The following is a 17,373-nucleotide window of genomic DNA, read 5'->3' on the forward strand; positions in this document are numbered from 1 at the left end:
TTTGTTCACAACAATCTTTAGGTGGATTCCTTGCCACCCCACCATCTCCTCCAAAGCAGGAGGGATATAGCATCTATTCTGCAAGCAGGGAACAATGCTTTTGGATTCAGCCAAGTTAGGAGAGAGGGGACTTTTTCCCCCCTAGAGCACGGAGAAAGGGAATCACAACAGCTGACATTTTAAATATCTGAATGGAACAGAATAACTGGAAACATCAAGGCTGCTATCAGGACATCTCTCAGGGCTTTTATGTCTAAAAGGACCCATTCATTACTGAATCACATCTACTCTTTTTTAGGTAAATTGATCTTGAAGAGAAAAGGAATTAGGTATATGTACCTCCTTAACCTCATTAATTTCTCCAAGTACTTATTTTATTTAAACCATGCAAATTGCAAGCCCAGGAATAATAAATAATAATTACATCAACAAATTGAAAAATTACACTTCAAAAAGCATGGAATACATTGTCTGAATCCTCAGAACCCACAGTATACAAGTATATTTAGTGACTGTTAAATTTACGTTGTGCTGGGTAAAGTATTCACCCACAAATGAAAAGCCATTCCAGTCCCATTTTGGATTATGTCAAATTTGTACCTATGCATTTTCTGCCTTTCAGCTGATATCCTGGATCACATCCACAATGGAAGCTTCCAATGGAGTTGAAGCAATGTTGATGACAAGGGTGAGACTCTTGGCATTCATTTACATCTGTTGAGTAATAAGGACATTTTAACCTAGTTCTTTCCATCAAACTTTGTAGTGCTAGCAAACTACCTGGCACCTTTGGTTCCAAGCAGAAGCAAAAACTAGAAGGAAGAAAGGATGACTTCTATTCTGCTTCTAGCTTTATAACTGAATTACATCATAGAAAGTGCATGTCTGTGCAGTTCTTTGTGGCTGCTTGAGTTTGCCATTTTTTTTGCTCCTCTACTGCAAGAAAATTCCTTATCCAGAGTCAATGCCCCTGTGTCTCTGGACACACAGAAACAACAGGGCATGTGCTTCTCCAGTGCCTGTATTACAGACAAATACATGTAATCTCCATTTTATCATTATTGCACAAATATCCAGACCTCACAAGACAATTCTACACCTCCCTGTTGCTTTCAGGTGCCAACTATGCTAGAAGATTAATGTTGCCAGGTTCTATGCAGCAGCCCTTAAAATCCATCAGATGATGACCTATGCCATAAACTAGACTAAATAAGCCTCTAGTTCATCACAGTAGTGTTCTGTAATTTGATATAGTCTATCACATACTAACTTTATACTCTTCTATGTCCATTTAATGCTTCTACCCGTCTTTTAGATTTTTTAGACTTTTGTTATATATACTTTGTTTTTTAAATTAAAAAATATTTTTAAAGAAATTATCATTATTTTAGATTTTAATTGATTGTACTGTACTCTACTTTTAAGGGTCTATGACAGGGGTGTCAAACTGCCAGTCCATGGGCCAGATGCATCATGGTGAAATCGCGCCCCCCCCTTGCCGGCAATGTGAAAAAAGTTGTGATACGTCGCAACATGTCACGTGACGTTGCGAGTTTGACACCACTGGTCTATGACATCAAGCATGGACAAGTTAAAATGTTATTAGTAAAGAATGCACAGAAAGAGTGAGAAAATTATTAAAGACAAATTTAAATGGTGGAAAACACATTCAAAATCATTAATACTTTGCCCATACCTGTTATACAATACATTGTATATTAGTAGAAGGAAAACAACCAATGTTCTTTGGTAACCAAAGCAAACCAATTTGAGGCTGGCAGAACTGGTTTTCCTTCCCAGGTTAATTGTCAGGTACAAAGAATCAGGACCATATATTAAGTTGCAGTTAATAGGATTTATTGCTTAAGGCAAGAATAGACAAGAATCTAGTCAACTGATAATCAGCACTAAATTGGTACTAGATAACAATCAATAGAGTTCAAGGGGGACTGGATTTGGATCACTTATGTGAACATAATGACTCCAGACTGATTCCTCTCTTGACTCCTCTCCCAGGCTCTGTCTTTTCTTCTCCTGCATTAATATTCATTATAGCACAGGATTACAGTAGTACACTCAAGGTTTAAATCTGGGGATGGAAGGAGTCCACTTCAGAAAGTTCTAGTTAGGCCTTGGAGGACATTAGATGTCCAGTCTGTTCTCTAGCCCAGGCCAAAATCATCTCTGATTTTCTAAAATAGGAAGAGCTAAAGATAACCTTAAATTGTCTCAGCTGTGGGCTGAGAATGTTATAAAGAAGTAGTATAAAAATTAGTTATTGAGCCACGTTTGTGCCTCAGAGACATAATCATGAGTCTAAAACTTTGCCTACGTTACTTCTGAACGGCAGCACAGACACCAAATGCTTTGAAATTGAAGGCTGGAAATGTCCCATGAGAATGGTGCTATGTAATGTAATGATTGTTGAATTTTCAAATTCAATGCAGTTAAAAGGCACAAGTAGAAGATGTGAGATTGAAATCAGGAAGACTATTTGTAAGGTCACGTGCTTCACATAGAGACGGACACAGAGCTGGGGTGAAGATGAGTTTATTCTGAACAGAACGAACTGGGGAAACAGGGAAGCCTGGCGTCTATTTGTACCTGCCCAGGTGGATGGCATCCAATCAGTTCAAACCTGGGCTTCCTGCCAGTGCAGGTGACAATGGGTGTAGATCCTGGCTTCCCACCAGGCTGACCACGCCTGGGGCTGTCAACAGCTTAACTCATAAGCTTATCCTGAGTGAGCAGTTATCGCCCGGAGCTGTCCAACCCCTCTGCTGATCTGCACCATCAGCCTCCTGCTGTGCTGTCCCTTTGTGTATGCTGGGAGGCATACACTGCACCCTTCCCCCATAGTGAGGAGGATCCTCTGTCGTACCTTCTTAACTATATACAGCTTATTTACAATTTTTACATTTAACCCTCCAAATTCCTCCTCCCCCCAGGCTTAAGAGCGAACATAATCACTGAGGTAGCTGGGGGCTCTGTGTGTCCTGTTTGATCTTCTCAGGCTTGGCTCTGTAGTGGTTTCAGTTCTGCTTCCTGTTCCTTGGTCTGGTTGTGTTGGTCTGGTTTGTGTGTGTGCATGTGTTTCAGTGTTGGCTCTTTGTGACCTGCTGCCCTCAGGCTCTTGCCTACTTTCCCTGTCAGCTCCCTGCCAGGCAGATGGATGCCCCAAAACCCTTCCTGCTGTTTTTCTGGGTGACTGTGACTGTGGCTGTGTGTGTGTTTGTGTTTGCTCTGCCTCCTCCCTTGCTGTTTCCATTGATTCTCCACCCGTCCTCTCAGGGGCTCTCTTCCTTAGTTGATCTAAGTGGCTCTCTGTAGCTGAGGGGGCCTGTCTGTTCCACCACTTCACCTGGCACCCATGGATGGCCTGTGCTGTAATTTCTGGCCCAGATCTGCTCCCCTATGTTGAAATTGGTTTTGAGGGTTGGGGGTTCTGTGTCTGCTGATACCCTGTCTGGGTGGAGTCTGTCTAATGTAGTTATGAGGCGTATGCCCCACCTGAGCTCCGCTGGGCTCTTTCCTGTGGCTGTGCAGGGTGTTGCGTGTTGATGGAGGAGGAATGTGGCCAGTCTCTGTTTCCAGTCCCCTTGTACTATTCGTTTGAGTGCATCCTTGGTAGTCCGCACGAACCTCTCTGCCAACCCGTTACTGGCAGGGTGAAAGGGCGCTGAAGTGGCATGCCTAATCCCCAAGGTCCTGAGGAACGCCTGGAAATCTGAGGAGGTAAATTGCGCTCCGTTATCAGATACTACTACATCTGGTAGCCCATGTGTGGCAAACACTCCCCTTAGTGCCTGTATTGTGCCCGCTGATGTCATGTTGGACACAGGTACCACCTCTAACCACTTGGAGTGACTATCCACGATGACTAAGAAGGTGTGTCCCTGAAATGGCCCTGCATAATCTATATGGACCCTGGACCAGGGGGTGTGAGTTTGTTCCCACTTGTGGACTGGAGCGTGTGCCTGCTCTGGGCGAGACCTTTGGCATGTGTAACATCCTGCTACCAACCCCTCTATCTCTTTATCCAACCCAGGCCACCACAGGTAACTCCTGGCCAGAGCCTTCATCCTTACCACTCCTGGGTGACCCTTGTGAAGGGACTGAAGGACTTTCTCCCTAAGTTTTGTGGGGATGATGACCCTGCTCCCCCACAGCAGGCAGCCTTTATGTAAAATATGCTGTGAACTCAGGTCCTGGTGACTTGTCCTGCCACCTGCTGCTAACCCAGGACTGAATTCTGCTAAGAATCTTATCCCTGGGAGTTTCGGCTGCTATGTCGCTAGCGTCTAATGGGCACTCAGCCAGCTCCTGTATTGCTAATATCTGATTAGCAGGAGCGGGATCCGGTCCAGCCTCCCTTAGGGGAAGTCTGCTGAGTCCGTTGGCGTGTCCCATTTCCTTTCCTGGTCTATGGATTAGCTTACAGGAGTATGCTGAAAGAAATATGGACCAACGGAGCATCCTTGGTGAAAGGATCTGTGGCGTTTGCTTCTCTGTGGTGAATAATCCCAGCAGGGGCTTGTGATCCGTGTAAATGAGGAACTCCCTCCCGTACAGGTAGTCGTGGAACTTTTTTACCCCCGCAACCACTGCCAGCGCCTCCTTATCTATCTGCACGTAGTTTCTCTCCGCCGCTGACAGGGTCCGGGAATAGTATGCTATGGGAGCCTGCGAGCCGTCCTCCCTTAAGTGGCTGAGGACTGCCCCTATCCCATAAGGGGATGCATTGCACGCTAGGCAGATGGGCTGGTCCTCCCTGAAGTGAGTGACCGTTGCGTCCCCGGCTAGCATGTTCTTAAGGGTCCTGAACGCGCTTGTGTGTGTGGCAGTCCAGTCCCAGGGTGTTTGTTTGTCCAGGAGCCTGTGCAAGGGCACTGCAATGGTCGCCTTGTGCGGCAGGAATGTATGATAAAAATTTAAGAGACCAAGGAACGCTTGCAGCTCCGCTTTGTTTTTGGGAATTGGGGCTTCCTTGATAGCCCTCACCTTGGAGGCTGACGGGTGGATGCCCTGCACGTCTATCCTGAATCCCAGAAACTCCATCTCCGTAACCCCAATTTTACACTTGTCCCTCTTCAGTCTTAGACCCACATCCCTAAAACGACCGAGTACCGCTCTTAGCCGTGATGCCAGGACGTCCTCCAAGCTGGCCGCTATGAGGACGTCGTCGAAATATGGGCAAACCCCGGGGATCCCCTTTAGCGTTTTTTCCATGACTTCCTGGAAAATCCCCGGAGCTACGCTCGCCCCGAACTGCAGTCGGTTTACCCGGAACGCCCCTTTGTGGGTGATGATGGTCTGAGCCCTTGCTGCCTCGGGGTCTACCGGGAGCTGCTGATAAGCCTGGGCAGGATCTAATTTTGCGAATACCGCCCCGCCTTGCAGGGATGCCAGGATGCTGCTTACGGTGGGAACCGGGTACGAATGCGCACTTAACGCCTGGTTGATTGTCCCCTTATAATCTGCGCAGATTCTAATGTCCCCATTTGCCTTTAACGGGGTAACTATGGGGGGTCTCCCAATCTGCCCCATCTACCGGCGTCAGCACCCCCTGTTCCACTAACTTATCCAGTTCTTGCTCAATATTGTGCTTGAGCGCAAAGGGGACTCTCCTCGCCTTCATCCTGACCGGCGGAATTAGAGGGTTTAATTTAAAAGAAATCGGGGTCCCGGTGTACCTCCCCAACCGTTCGTCAAATACATCTGCAAACTCCTTGCAGATGCCCTCCAGAGAGGGGTGGCTCTGCATTTGGTGGATCCCGGTGATCCCAATGCCCAACGGCCTGAACTACCCTAGCCCCACGAGGCTGGTCCGTTGCCCTTCAACAACCAACACGCTCAACTTCCCCTTAAACCCTTTGTAGTGGACCGTCACCGACGCCTCCCCCCTGACTTTAATTGGAGAGTTCTGGAAGTCTGAGAGGGTCAGTTTGGATGGCCTCAGGGGAACCCGCTGGCCGCTCCGCTTGCAGATCTCGCTGAAAGTCCATGTGGAGATAATGGACACGGCTGACCCAGAGTCAAGTTCCATTACGCAGGGAACCCCTTGAATTTTGACCCTCAGTTTGATTTTTGGGATAAGGGGTGGGTGTTCCCCGGTTTCGCAAACAGCCGACCGTCCCGCCGTGTGTCTAACTGTAAGCCTCGGCGACCTCTCCCCTGTACCTGTGGCCAGCTGGAAATCCGCCTCCACCTCGTGCAGACTGTCCCTTGGCCAGCTCCGACAGACCACCGCGATGTGGCCGGTCTTCCCGCACGCTCTGCACTTTGCCGATTTGAAGCGGCAGGTAGACCGGGGGTGCTGTCCTCCACAGCTGGCGCAACGGGTAGATCGGTTGGAGGTTCCAGACCCACAGCCGATGCACGGGATAGACCGGTGTTGACCAAACGAGCCGGGCTGGGTAGACCTGGGGCCGCTGCCGCACTGCTGGGTAGACCGGGAGCGATGAGCGCTGTCGCCGGAGGGCTGGGTAGACCAGGGGCCGCTCGTCCCACATCCGCACTCCTGATACTGCTGCTCGGCTGTCACTGGGCGTTGCTCCCTTACATGGTCCCGGGAGTAGGTGGTCGATTGCTGTTGGCGGTGGATGGTGTCTACCTCGAAGTCTCCCCCTTCTGCATTGTCGTGACTGGACAGCTGATGGATGGCCCCGTTCTCCCTTGCGTCGGACTCCTCCGCTACGTCCCAGGCTAAGAACTCCTCCTGGACGTCCCGAAGGGTCAGCTTCTGCTTGGCAAACATCTTCTGCCACAGCTTCCGGTCCCTTAGCCTGCAGACGATCCGATCCCGCAGACGGACTTCGAGGTCATTGAAGTTGCAGAGTCTCGCTGCTTGTCGCAGGGCAGCCATGTACTGCTTTGCGGTCTCGCCTGGACGTTGGTCCCGTTTCTCGAAATGGTACCGCCAAGCTATCTCTGATGTTTCGGGCTTAAAGTGTTCCGTTAGCTTGGATATCAGCTCGCTGTACCCGACGGCGTGAATGTCGTTGGGCATGCACAGACCGACCGCCAGCTGATACGTCTCCATGCCACAGCTGCAGAGTAGCGCCGCCGCTCTCTGTCGGTCGTCCTTGACCCCATTCGCCCGTAGGTAGCACTCGAGCTGACCTACGAACGCCTCCCACTCCTCAGGGCAGTTGCTGTTGAAGATGGGGTATTGTCCCAGTTGTGTCATTACCTCGGTTGGGGTCGTCCTGCGTCGGGTCCTGAGCTGCTGATAGGGTTTCATCCGCGGCTAGCACTTTCCGGAGCAGGATCCCATCCTCGTTGCCAGTGTAAGGTCACATGCTTCACATAGAGACGGACACAGAGCTGGGGTGAAGATGAGTTTATTCTGAACAGAACGAACTGGGGAAACAGGGAAGCCTGGCGTCTATTTGTACCTGCCCAGGTGGATGGCATCCAATCAGTTCAAACCTGGGCTTCCTGCCAGTGCAGGTGACAATGGGTGTAGATCTTGGCTTCCCACCAGGCTGACCATGCCTGGGGCTGTCAACAGCTTAACTCATTAGGCTTATCCTGAGTGAGCAGTTATCACCCGGAGCTGTCCAACCCCTCTGCTGATCTGCACCATCAGCCTCCTGCTGTGCTGTCCCTTTGTGTATGCTGCGAGGCATACACTGCACTATTAATAATATTGAAGACTTGGAAATTATAAAAAAAACTTATCAGAAAACCACATTGTGAGAAAGCAAAATCTCAGTCCATTTATTTCAGTCTGTTCCTTAGTATTCTAGTGAACTCCTTATCCCTATGATTGAGCATTAGGCTCTTTAATGACAATGTTTAATACATATAGTCATTTCCATACCTTGACAACTCAATCCATCTGGTGTTCTTCTAAAACCAATCCCACACTGAATCACACAGCGATATGAGCCAATAATGTTCTCACATTCTTGACCCACCAAGCATGAATGCCTCCCTAAGGCACACTCATCAATATCTGCATTAAATCACAATACAGAAGTATAATATAATTCAAATAGCAATACAGGTTCTATTGAAGCATAAACATATCTCAATATATCATCATGAGAGAAGCAGCATCCATTTTCTCAGGAAAAGATAGTGTACAGAAGAAGCATAAAAGGGCTTATTCCAAGAAATTTGTTGAAGCTTATCAGTTATTATGCTACCCTCAGGTCCTAGAGAAAACCATTTTATTCTTTTCAGTCTATGGCTCCTTTACTCTCCATAATTGTTTCTGAGTCCCTAATTCCCTAATTAAGAGCAACAAATATTGCTCATGAGGTAGTAGAACTGGACTGAAGAAGTTACGTTGGTTCCTCACTCTGGAGAAGCTATTCCTTGGTCTCACCTAGATTTCATGAACACTGATTGCCCTCCAAGAGATTTTAGAAAGTGATGTTTACCTTGACATGCTCTTCCATCTGCTGATATGGTAAGGCCTTTGGGACAGGAGCAGTAATAGGTTCCTACAACATTGTGGCATATATGGGGACATGGTTTTTGAGTTATACACTCATCTTCATCTAATGATAAAAAACACATAATAATTAACAGATAACTAAGTATGTAAATGTACAATCTATAGTCCAGTAACTGCATAGAATCTGCTAGAGGTTCACCTTTCACTTCCCCAGATTCTATTCCTCACAAGCAAGAAATTTCCACAATGCTAGCAATGTTACAAAAGTAAAGAAAAGAAGACTTCTGGTTTGTCACACAGCTGCTATGGATAGTTGGGAGACTTGCTCTCTCCCCCACCCGTCCAGTTTCGCATTGCTGGGGCCCCCTGAAAAGGGCCGAAAGTCACCCCGAAGAGATGACCAATAAGGAGGGGCACTTGCTGGATTGCGGGAGAGCCACAACTCTCCCATTAGACCTGGTGATCCCTCCAAACTGGCAGACGAAAGGATCGGCCATTTTGGCTTGTCCCTAGGCTGTGAACAACCGAAGTCACATTTTCCACCAGGCAACTCTTAAAGCAGCGCAGAAGAGACTGGGTGAGATTTACCTCTTTTACACCCTAATTATTTTCTGTACCTCCTTAAGCTGCTAAGCATTTCCCCCCCTGTGGTGAGGGAAGGGGAACTTTTCCCCTCCCTCCAGAAAGAGCTGTGACTAAATACCCAGGGGCATTTTAAATGTTGAAAAAGTAACTGAATCTGAATTGGAACTTTATTTCTCAAAGCATGTGGATTGAAAGATCTTTATTTCCTATTTTTCATTGTCTACTTCTGTTGGAAATCTGGATTCTTTCTTATGAAAAAAAAGAAAAACTGAAAAGATTAAGACAACTTTGGGACTTAAAAGGAAACTTTAAAAGGGGCCTGGCTGACTGCCCAGGGAAATAGATAAGATACATAACCTTGAGAACTTTGAAACAACAGCTGTGAAAGGCTTTGTGTTACCTACCTAGAAAAAACCCCTCTCTTTTGGATTTTCTAAGTGTAAAGACTTTAGCTTAAAATACCAATATGGAAGAAGACCAGGAACAAAATTTATTTATGGATGAAGATCAACAAACTCTCGCTATGTTAAAAGCACTAATCCAAATTCTTACCACAACCAATGAAATACTAAGAGGCTATGTGAAGGAACAAGAAGACAGCCCCGATATGAAAGGCCAAACTTTGACTACAACTAAAGAATCATCTATACAAAATACAATAGAAAAAAGGAAACATTCAAGTACGATGACAGAAGAATCTACTATTAAAGAAATATTGATATTTAAAAATCCAGAAAAGACATTGACAACTTGGAAAAAGGAAAAGGTTTTTTATACAACTCAGAAGGAACTAGATCTAGTAAAAGAACAGTTGGATGAGAAGATAATTCAGAACAACTAAGTCAATATAGAAGAACAAAGAGACGACCCACTAGACCATGGGTCGGCAACCCGCGGCTCCGGAGCCGCATGTGGCTCTTTGAGCCGTCTCATGCGGCTCCCAGTCGCCAGGTGCGCGCGCACCTCTCTGAACGGGTGGAGGTGCGCGCGCAGCTCTCCAAAACTTCAAGGCGGCGCTCTGCCCAGAGAAGCGGGAACTGCCCAGAGAAGCCACGATTTCCCCTCCAGAGGAAGAAGGCGCCAGATGCGGTTGGCCCCGTGGGGAAGGGGGAGCGGCGGCGGGGGCGACAGAAAAGCCGCAGAAATGGCAGGAGAGATGCTGACTGGCGGCGGCCTCGGAGGAGGCAGAGGGGGGGAGGGAGGGAAGGGTGACCGGGGGAGGGGGGTAAGCCAGAAGGAAAAGGGAAACTCATCCCGCAGAGCGGTTGCAAAAAGAGGGAGGAGATAAGCCAGCCCGGTACCTGGATCCGCTTCCTGTGTCCCCTCCGCTCTGCCATGATGTGCCCGTTTGGTCTCCTGGTGACATGGGGCTAAGCCGGAAAAGGGGGATGGGGAGACCGAGGGAGGGAGGGAGGGAGGGAGGAAGGAAGAGAGAGAGAGAGACGGAGCCAGCACCAGCCAGCCAGCGGGCTCGCGAGGGGCGGCAACCACGCGCGGCGGTAACGCGCGCGAGCCCTTGGGGAGGCAGGGCGGGAGCGCGGTCCGGCCGCCGGGCTTCCTTTCCCACTTGTCCGCATCGCTCCAAGGAACTGCATTGTTTGGGGATGGCGACGCTGGTCGTTTGCTGCGGGGCTCCCGCTTGGAAGGGAAGGGAAGATTTGTGAGGGGAAGATGTTGATGACAAGCTTACATTTCCTTTAAAATGCTGTTTCCCGAGGCGCTCGGCTAAGGAGGAACTTTTTTTGTGAGCGTGGCTGGGACGGAGGACTTGTCCTGCACGTCCACAGGCAATGAGGGCAAAACCCCTTGCGACCTGGTTGTGAGAAATGGGGAAAATGAACACACACACACATACACACACACACACACACACACACATATACACACTCGGCCTCCCCGTCGCCTGGATTCTCACTTCCCCTTCAGGCGTGCTCTGAGACTCAGGCGTGCGGCGCTTTTCGTTTGCGGAGCCGGGGGAAAAAAGTTGCCTTTCCACAAAGTGCCGCGACTCCCTTGAAGTGACTCGTAGCGGGCCCCGTTTTCCCCCCCCCCTCCGTGCAACTTCTGGCTATCCCCCATTTGCCAGGTCTGCAACTAGAGGCGAGTGCCTCGCCTTCAGCCGAAGGGCAAAAGCCCGATCTCGTCCCTCTCCCCTGTTCCCTCAGAGCGCTGCTTGATGGGCTCTCCGCGTGGGTTGAATGGTTGTCTCTGTCCGTTCCCACCCCCCGCCCAACCCCGCCATCGATTCTGTAAGTACCGCACATGACACACACACCCCGGGGCAACTGAAGAAAATAGGATGATGAAGGACTGCAAACTAACACGTTACACGTCTCCATCGATTAACCATTATTTCCCTGAATGACAAGCAAGCTGGTGGTCAAGTAAGTGAGGGTGACGATTTATTTACACGTGAGACAGGGAGAGACGATTTCTTTATTCCGCCAGCGAGCTCAGCGCCTGGCAAGCTTCGGCGAGTCAAGAGCGTGGCTCTGGGAAGCGCACTGGCCTTTTCTGCCTGGGTTTTATGAGGGACGAAGTGAGTTGGGCTGGAAAGCTGCAAAACGACCACGCTTCTCCGTTCCTCCTGGCCCTGGGAGGATAAGGACAAATTAGCAGCAGCGCCCGTTAGCAGCAGCGCCAGGAGCGTCCGCCGGGGCAAACGAGGGGAAGGGCGGCTCCCCCAGCCTCGCAGATCCTCGGGAGCGGCAAGGATCGGGTTTCTGCTCGGAGGGAGGGGGAGCGCAGCTCGCACGGTCCGGCTTCGTCCTCTGGCCTGGCCCAAATGCCGCCTCTCTCAACCCCTGCGCCGGGTCCAGGGGCCAGGCTGGGCACGCGAGGCATTGTTCCCCTCTCGCAGGGCAGCCGCGGAGCAGACAAAGAAGGGAGGGACGTGCTCCCTCCTTCTGCCCACTCCGGAAAAGCGGGCGGAGGGTGGGCTTGCTGGCCGGGCTTCCTTGGGATGCTGGCGCCTGAACAAAGGGCAGGAGCCGCCCAAGGTGGGCTGCAGCAACTCGCTTCTCTGCCCCCCCTCCAGGCAAGCGGGGCTTCGTCCCCTGCCTCTCCGGACCTGCCCGCGGCGCTCCGACCCTCCCACTTTTAAAAGCCGCTGTTCTTAGGAGAAAAGCCCCCGTCGCCCCCTCCCCCCTGCGCGCGCCGGCCTGGCCCCGTTTGATGAACGCGGCAGGTCTCCGGACGGGACGGCGCGCACCTCTACAAAGGGGAGACCCGTCGCCACGCAGGTGCCTCCCATTTTGCGCATGCGCAAAATGCTTTTTGCGCATGCGCGTGAGTGGATGCACGCATGTGCACTTTTTGCGGCTCCCACTTTTTTGTTTGTGCAACGGAACCGGTTCTGAGTGGCTCCTTTACTTTTTTCGGTTGCCGACCCCTGCACTAGACCTACAAGTCCTCTCAAAAAAATGGCGATCAGATGGTTTTGCCAGTATCAATTAATATACATGATATTACAAGGAGATTGGTTCGATGACCCAAAAACAAGGACATGGAAGATGATTTGGCAAAGGAAAAAAGCCAGAATAAGACTCAAGAAGAATGGATTTTCGACCATCTTATTGAAATCTGAAACAGAATGTATTTAAATGCATAAGATGTGTATGTTGAAGGTTAGGTGCATATAATCCAACTAGAAGCGTCTTTTTACCTTCTAACAACAGCTCAATCATAACATATCTTCCATGCTTATCTGCTTCAATTAAGTCTGCTGTTAATGCACTTTTAACATAAACAACCACTCCATTTTTCTTATTCTCTGCAGAGGCAACAAATTGCGTACCCAGTCTCAAGTTCAATAAATGCTTTTGATCCAAAACTCTAATATGCGTTTCTTGCAAACATATAACATCTATCTTAAATTGTTTTAAATATTGAAAAACTTTCTTCCTCTTCTGCGGTGAATTTAGTCCATTAACATTCCAGGTTAGAAATTTAGTTGCCATGCATATCCTCCAAAAGCTCTTGGACCACAGCTTTGATAGGACTAATTTCTTTAGGCCGTGCTCCTCCCACAGCTTGACTATATGTACATTGTGAAGAATCTGAAGACTTTTGCTGATCTTGTTCTTTTATTTTCTTTGCTCGTTTTAAAGCAGCACGCGTTACTCTTTGCTCTCTAGGATCATCCAAAGAAGTTGTAGCTTGATCTCCTCCAGCACCACTTTCCTCTGTTTCATCCTCTTGATGTTCTCCTTCTCCAACAACAAGCTGATTTTTTTAGCTTACTCCACACAAAGCTTACCCAGTTGGATTATAAATCTTTTATTTTTATGGGAGACTGGAATGGTGTTTTGGATGTACAGTTGGACAAGGCTGGAGCTTTTAAGCGCATTCCAAGTCATGCTAGACTGCCTAAATCTTTTTTTGAAATGAAGGATGACCTGGAATTGCGAGATATTTGGCGTGAGAGACACTTGCAGGAGAAGGATTATACTTTTTATTCTGACACACCAATCTTTTTTGAGGATTGATTTTATTTTGTTGACTAATGATTTTATTTTGAGAACTAAAAAGGTGAAGATTTGTGCAAGAACTATTTCTGACCACAGTCCAGTTTGGTTGGAGATTGATAAGGAGAAAAGAGACAGGCGCTCGTGGCGCGTAAATGAGAATTTGTTTAGAAATCAGAGAAATGTGGAAGAATGCAAACAGCGGATGAAGGATTTTTTTGAGATTAATATGAATAAGGGTACCTCTATGGACATGGTTTGGGATGCTAGCAAGGCCTATATGAGAGGGGTGTTGATATATATGAATAATAGACATAGACGTGCAGTGGAAACTAGAAGGAAAGAATTGGAGAATGAAATAAAGGAAAAAGAAAAGGCTTTGATTTTGAATCCAGAGGATGTGAAGATCAAGGAGGCTATTAGACTGCTAAGAGGACAATTTGATAAATTAATGGCAGATCAAGTGGCAACCAATCTGCGGTTTGCTAGGCACAATACTTTTTGCAACGCTAATAAACCAGGCAGATGGTTAGCTTATAGACTGAGGAAAAAACAAAGGGCCTCTAATATAGATAAGATTGAGTATAAAGGAAGGGTTGTGTTTCAACAGAATCTTATTAAGGATGCTTTTGTGGATTTTTATTCGAAATTATATACTAAAGAGGAAATTAATGTAAAAGATATTGATATATACTTGGAGAATGCTAGCATCCCGGTTCTTACGCAAGTACAAAAAGAGGGGATTAATCAACTGATTACAGAAGAAGAAATTCTTACAGCAATTAAGGAACTGAAGGTGGATAAAGCGCCAGGCACGGATGGCTTGACTGCGGCCTATTATAAAAATTTACCATTTGAGATGATAAAGCCGTTAAAGGAACTGTTTCAGACAATTCAGAGGGGGGGAAAGGTGCCACCGTCTTGGAGAACAGCTTTTATCTCTTTGATTCCGAAGGAAGACCAGGATGCTACTCAAGTTAAAAATTACAGACCGATATCGCTTTTAAATACAGATTATAAGATATTTGCGAAGGTTTTGGCTAATAGACTGATGAGGGTTCTGCAACAGGTGATTCATGGGGATCAAACGGGGTTTATTAGTGGTAGGCAAATGAAAAATAATGTGAGGCATATAGTTGATGTGTTAGAGTTTTTGGAAAGGCACAACCAGATCTCTGCAGCGCTAATCTTTTTAGATGCTGAAAAGGCCTTTGATCAATTGAATTGGCAATTTTTGTTGAAAGTTTTAGATAAAATGGATTTTGGGGAAAAATTTTTACAGCCGATTAGGGCATTATATCAAAAACAAACTGCCCGAATCATAGTTAACAATAGCCTGACAGCAGCATGTAATATTGAGAAGGGCACAAGGCAAGGGTGTCCGTTATCGCCCTTGTTATTTGTGTTAACATTAGAGATACTATTGGTTAAGATTCGGAACTCGGAAAAAATTAAGGGGATACAAGTTGGAGATCAGGACTATAGATTGAGAGCATTTGCAGATGATCTGGTTGTTACAGTGACCCAGCCAGAGAACTCTGTTGTGGACCTGATGGAGATAATAACACAATATGGGAAGGTTTCTGGATTTAAAGTAAATACACAGAAAACTAAAATTTTGGCTAGAAATATGACAGTTTTACAGAAGGCTCTCTTAGAAGGATTAACTGGATTTGAGATTGTTAAAAGGGTTAAATATCTGGGGGTGATTTTGTCGCCCTCTAATACAAAGCTATATAAAAATAATTATGAAAAACTATGGGGGAAAATTCAAAAAGAATTGGAGAGTTGGCAAAAATTGCAATTGTCTTTGTTGGGACGGATTGCAGCAGTGAAAATGAATGTCCTGCCCAAATTTTTATTTTTGTTTCAAATGATACCGATTCTTAAGAAAGATTCTAACTTGGAGGAATGGCAGCGTGGTATCAATAAATTTGTGTGGGCAGGGAAAAAGCCACGAGTTAAACTTAAGATTGTGCAGGATACTCGTGAGAGAGGTGGCCTTAAATTGCCTAATTTTAAATTATATTATGAAGCTGCTGCATTAGTAGGAATAAGCGATTGGATTAATTTGACGCAATTGAGGTTATTAAATCTTGAGGGCCACGATTTGTTGTTTGGCTGGCATGCATATTTGTTGTATGATAAGAAGGTAGATACTGTGTTTAGGATGCATATTTTAAGACAGGCATTGCTGAGAGTTTGGAAGAAGTATAGACATAAGCTAAGCAGCAAGATACCATTGTGGGCAATTCCAAAACACGCAATAGAGAATATACATGCTGGTTTCAAACATGATGTGACTACGTACAAGGAAATTTTAAGCCTGGAAAGGAATGTTTGGTGTTTGAAATCATATAGCCTCTTGCGAGAAGAGAAGGTTGTTCAAACTTGGTTTCAATATATCCAATTACGGGCCAGGTGGAAAGAAGACCAGAAAAATGGATTTACAATGACTGATGAAAATTTGATAAAGCAGATTAGAAATCAGGGATCAGCACATATTAAATGGATATATCTTGCATTGATAGAGATTGACTCGGAAACAGAGCTTGTTAAGGATTGTATGATAAAATGGGCCCAAAATATCCAGGAAGTTATTACAATGGACACGTGGGAAAAGATTTGGGTGAGGAACGTAAAATTTACTCAAGCTCAAAATCTAAGAGAGAACTTTTACAAAATGTTTTATAGATGGCATCTAGATCCTAAAAAGCTTGCAAGTATGTATCCGAATTATCAGCCTAAATGTTGGAGGTGTGGTGATGAAGATGCAACATATTTTCACATATGGTGGACATGCAAGAAGGTTAAGGCTTTTTGGATAAAAGTCTGGTGGAATATGCAGAAGATTTTTAAACAGAGGATAAAGTTTTGTCCGCAACTTTTTTTGTTGGGAATAATTGCAGACGCTACAGTTGTGGACACCAAGCTGATGTTGAACTTAATTACGGCGGCAAGACTTTTGATAGGCCAATATTGGAAGAAAGAGGAACTGCCGACCATAGAAGAGTGGACTTTAAAGGTTTCCGACCTGGCAGAGATGGCGAAGATTTCGGCCTATTTGAAAGATCATTCGCAAGAACGCTATATTATGGAATGGAGAAAATGGATTGAGTTTATCCAGAACAAGTATAGGGTTAAGAAGTTTTATGTAGCATTCGAATAAGCCTTCTTTCGTTTTTTTTTCTTTTTTTATTCTAGTTTTTTATATATATTTAATATTGTTAAGGTGTGTCTTATCCTATATAAGCTAGAGAGTGATGGATTTTAGAATTTATAGTTGTTAGTATATGGTTGTTTATGATTGCCTTTTTATATATATATACCTTGTATTTAGCTCTGGGAAGTCGGGGGGTGGGGGAGGGGGGGGTGGAGGGAGGGGGGGAGGGAGGGAGGTTGGGGGGAGGTAGGGGGGGAGCAGGGAGGGGGAAGGGGGGTTTTTTAAAGGAAAACTGTATTTTAAAACTTTTCAATAAAAAAAAGATGTGTATGTTGAACACAAGACATTGTTATGAACTGAGATAAAGAAAAAAATTGGTCATTAAAATTTAGCAGTATAAATATTAATAGCTAATTTAAATATTGATTTGTGCATAAAGGTCATGTAAAGGTGAATAATGTAGACAAGCTAAAAACCTATTGTTGAAAGTAATAAATAGGTCTATATGGAATGTTAAAAACAAAATTTATCAGTTTAAGCAAGAGATAGCAGATACAAAGAGGAAGAGAGGAAGTATTAAATATTGAAATAAAAAGAAATTTTGATTACTAATTAAAAAAAACAATTGAAAATTAGCAAAAAAGGAAGGATATCATATTGTATCCTTAATTTGTTGACATAGAGGGTGAGAAGTTAAGTAAACGGGATGTGTATTTTGAATATTAGATTTTGTGAGGAATGGTGATAGATGA

At 46.0% G+C, this 17,373-nt stretch overlaps 2 protein-coding genes across 2 annotated transcripts in view; one reads left to right on the plus strand and one right to left on the minus strand.

Annotated features, from left to right (window-relative positions):
• LOC310638228 (uncharacterized protein) overlaps positions 1-16,796 on the plus strand; it is a 77,957-nt gene extending 61,161 nt beyond the window's left edge. The window contains exon 2 of the mRNA XM_083359094.1: positions 16,749-16,796. The gene's annotated coding sequence lies outside the window, so the exon portion shown is untranslated. The remainder of the gene's footprint in view (positions 1-16,748) is intronic.
• HMCN1 (hemicentin 1) overlaps positions 1-17,373 on the minus strand; it is a gene marked incomplete at its 3' end in the record, with an annotated part of 535,761 nt that overhangs the window by 28,940 nt on the left and 489,448 nt on the right. The window contains 3 exon segments of the mRNA XM_083360257.1: positions 601-714; positions 7,826-7,960; positions 8,391-8,510. Of these exon segments, the coding sequence (XP_083216383.1) occupies positions 601-714; positions 7,826-7,960; positions 8,391-8,510 (369 nt within the window).

This window comes from Vipera ursinii (assembly GCF_947247035.1).
Source record: "Vipera ursinii genome assembly, chromosome: 3".
Lineage (NCBI taxonomy): Eukaryota > Metazoa > Chordata > Lepidosauria > Squamata > Viperidae > Vipera > Vipera ursinii.